This window comes from Aegilops tauschii, chromosome 4 (genome assembly GCF_002575655.3).
Source record: "Aegilops tauschii subsp. strangulata cultivar AL8/78 chromosome 4, Aet v6.0, whole genome shotgun sequence".
NCBI lineage: Eukaryota > Viridiplantae > Streptophyta > Magnoliopsida > Poales > Poaceae > Aegilops > Aegilops tauschii.
In genome coordinates, this window is record NC_053038.3 from 18,204,822 (window position 1) to 18,207,643 (window position 2,822).

The window sequence follows — 2,822 nt, forward strand, 5'->3', positions numbered from 1 at the left end:
GTGAGATGGTTGGATAGTGTTTGAACGTACCTATTGACATAAAATTATACATATGCCCTACCCATGACTCTTAATCAGGTAGGGTTTGGATATTGCCCATGGCACGAAAATGTGCGCATCCCCAATTGATATGGGTTGGGTATTTACGTGTTCATGAATAAAATTGACGTCCTTATTTGGAAATGTGGCTTTCGGTGCTGTAGATGGCGGCGCAGCTCGCAGCAACAATCGGTAGAAATGTTTTTCCTTCTGAGCTGAGTTCACACGGGAAGACGGGAAGGTGAGAAGCGGAAGGCCTCGATCGATGACGACTGATGGGTCGGTGGCATACGGCCATGCAGGTGCGCGCGGGGACGGCAACTGGGGGTTATTCCGGAGACTGGAGACAGGGATGGATCAGGGTCAGAAAGTCTGACTCGCAACAGAGCCCTCCGTTGATTGCTACTGACAATCATGTTTTCGTTGTTTCGCTGGCGCCATACGGATCTTCTTGGCCAATTGAATATTTAAACTGCAAGGAGAGACAAGCCGGGTCCAATATCTGCACTTGATTTGCTCACTGACCGATCAGTAGTAGCCAATGGGAATCCCTTCTCTGCGGAACGTGCTGCTATTATTGGCAACAAGTAATCGATTGAGAAGAGAAACAAAACAAGAAGAGAACTATTTGAGAGAGACCGTAGCCAAGCCAGGTTCAGCCGTTCAGGGTAGGTACGCCGCGGAGCCCACAAGCTTCCCATTTCTGACGACCGATCATGCTACACGATAGTAAACGTTAGCAGATGTCTCTTCAGCGAGTACACAACTACAGATAAACCGGCAGACCACCCAACGGCTGCGTTGCGGATCGAGAATAGCTTGCACATTGCTTTGGCGAGGAAAATTAGCAAGCTCGGTTGAAATGGTAACACACGTCGCACTCGCCCAAGCTCAACGAAGAACGAAACGGCCACGGCTACGTACGTAATACGTACGTACTCGCAGAAATCCTCGCATGCACTGTGTTCACTTGTTTGATGAGGAATGCCAAAGGTTAGAGCAAACAAGCAAGCACATTATGATCTCCAGTGCATAGACTCGCTCATTGTGTTGAAAAGTTCAGTCGAGACTTGAGAGACGCGGCACTTAGCTAGCTTATTCGTTTTACATCTCCTCTGTTTCGCTGTTGAATGAAGACCCTGGCATTTCACCATCAGCACGGCCTTGAACTTCATATGATTGACGCGTAGATGTGTGCACGAATATTAAGAACCCGTTTCCAAGAGCAATATTCCAGTGAGATACACCTCCTCCTTGTCTCTCTTCGTTGGTCCCATTTCCTTAGCAGCCGGCAGTGGCCTTGACTCTCACCTTGCCTCCATCTCCATTTTCATCACAAGCTAGCTCATCCCCACGCAAGTAATATATGTTTAATAGCTCTCTGCCTTGCTTCGTGTGTCCATTTGCACATGCATGCAGTGACGACATGCACATGCATAGCTTAATTAGCTCCATGCATCCATTGCCTGCATCAATCCCCTATATAAAGGACTCCATATGCCTCACCACCCACTCATCCACCACAGCTTAGCAGCAGCAGCAACCAGTGTCTTAGACACTCTCAATCAGCAAACTCTAGCTGATCACTCCTAGCTAAGCTTTGCATAGCAAGCAATGGGGTACTCCAAAAACCTAGCGGCTGGCCTGCTCGCCATGCTTTTCCTAGCTCCAGCCGTCCTGGCTACCGACCCTGACCCTCTCCAGGACTTCTGTGTCGCCGACCTCGACGGCAAGGCGGTCTCGGTGAACGGGCATCCGTGCAAGCCCATGTCGGAGGCCGGCGATGACTTCCTCTTCTCGTCCAAGCTAGCCAAGGCTGGCAACACATCGACCCCAAACGGCTCGGCCGTGACGGAGCTCGACGTGGCCGAGTGGCCCGGTACGAACACGCTAGGCGTGTCGATGAACCGCGTGGACTTCGCACCGGGGGGCACCAACCCGCCGCACATCCACCCCCGTGCCACCGAGATCGGCATCGTGATGAAAGGTGAGCTTCTCGTTGGAATCCTTGGCAGCCTTGACTCCGGGAACAAGCTCTACTCCAGGGTGGTGCGCGCCGGGGAGACGTTCCTCATCCCGCGCGGGCTCATGCACTTCCAGTTCAATGTAGGCAAGACCGAGGCCTCTATGGTCGTCTCCTTCAACAGCCAGAACCCCGGCATCGTCTTCGTGCCACTCACGCTCTTCGGCTCCAACCCACCCATCCCGACACCGGTGCTCACCAAGGCGCTCCGAGTAGAGGCCGGGGTCGTGGAACTTCTTAAGTCCAAGTTTGCCGCCGGGTTTTAATTCCTGGGAGACTGCCCATAAATGATCATATATCATTCGGTATTTGCATGCTAGCGAAATTTAATAATTCTCAGCAGAAGGTATCTATTCAAGCTTCTGGTTAAGTTCGCATGCAGTTGTAATAAGATTGAATAAGTTAGCCTCGTGGTTCAGTCATCAGAGCCAATACGAGGAATTGAAATGTACTACTTTTTATTGTCTTCATTGTTCTTTTCATTGTACAGAATATATAATTATCATTTTCGCATATTTGTCCGATTACCCTTTTATAAGTTAGACATGCTCTCAAGTCGACATCAACAAAGGGAAAGGTATCGGTACAGAGTCACGTCAACTTCGGATATAGACAAGGCTAAGGAAGAAGCCTTAAAGTATTTACCAAGACTACTATGGCGTGGCGAGCAATGTCCAAATCATTCAGAAAACATGTTCTCAAGTTACAGGCAAAACGCAAAATGTACCGGTCAATGCATTATAGCAATCTCCAAAATGTA

General features: G+C 49.6%; 1 protein-coding gene across 2 annotated transcripts; it reads left to right on the forward strand.

The window, feature by feature from the left end:
• Positions 1-1,543: 1,543 nt before the first annotated feature.
• LOC109742641 (oxalate oxidase 2) lies at positions 1,544-2,530 on the forward strand. 2 transcript variants are annotated; one of them, XM_045227326.2, is made up of 2 exons: positions 1,544-2,026; positions 2,150-2,530. In XM_045227326.2, the coding sequence occupies exons 1-2, from the start codon at positions 1,654-1,656 to the stop codon at positions 2,326-2,328; spliced, it is 552 nt and encodes a 183-aa protein (XP_045083261.1). In that variant the 5' UTR covers positions 1,544-1,653; the 3' UTR covers positions 2,329-2,530. The 2 variants fall into 2 exon arrangements, with proteins under 2 accessions (XP_045083261.1, XP_020157329.1); XM_020301740.4 differs by having other exon boundaries at positions 1,545-2,530.
• Positions 2,531-2,822: the final 292 nt, after the last annotated feature.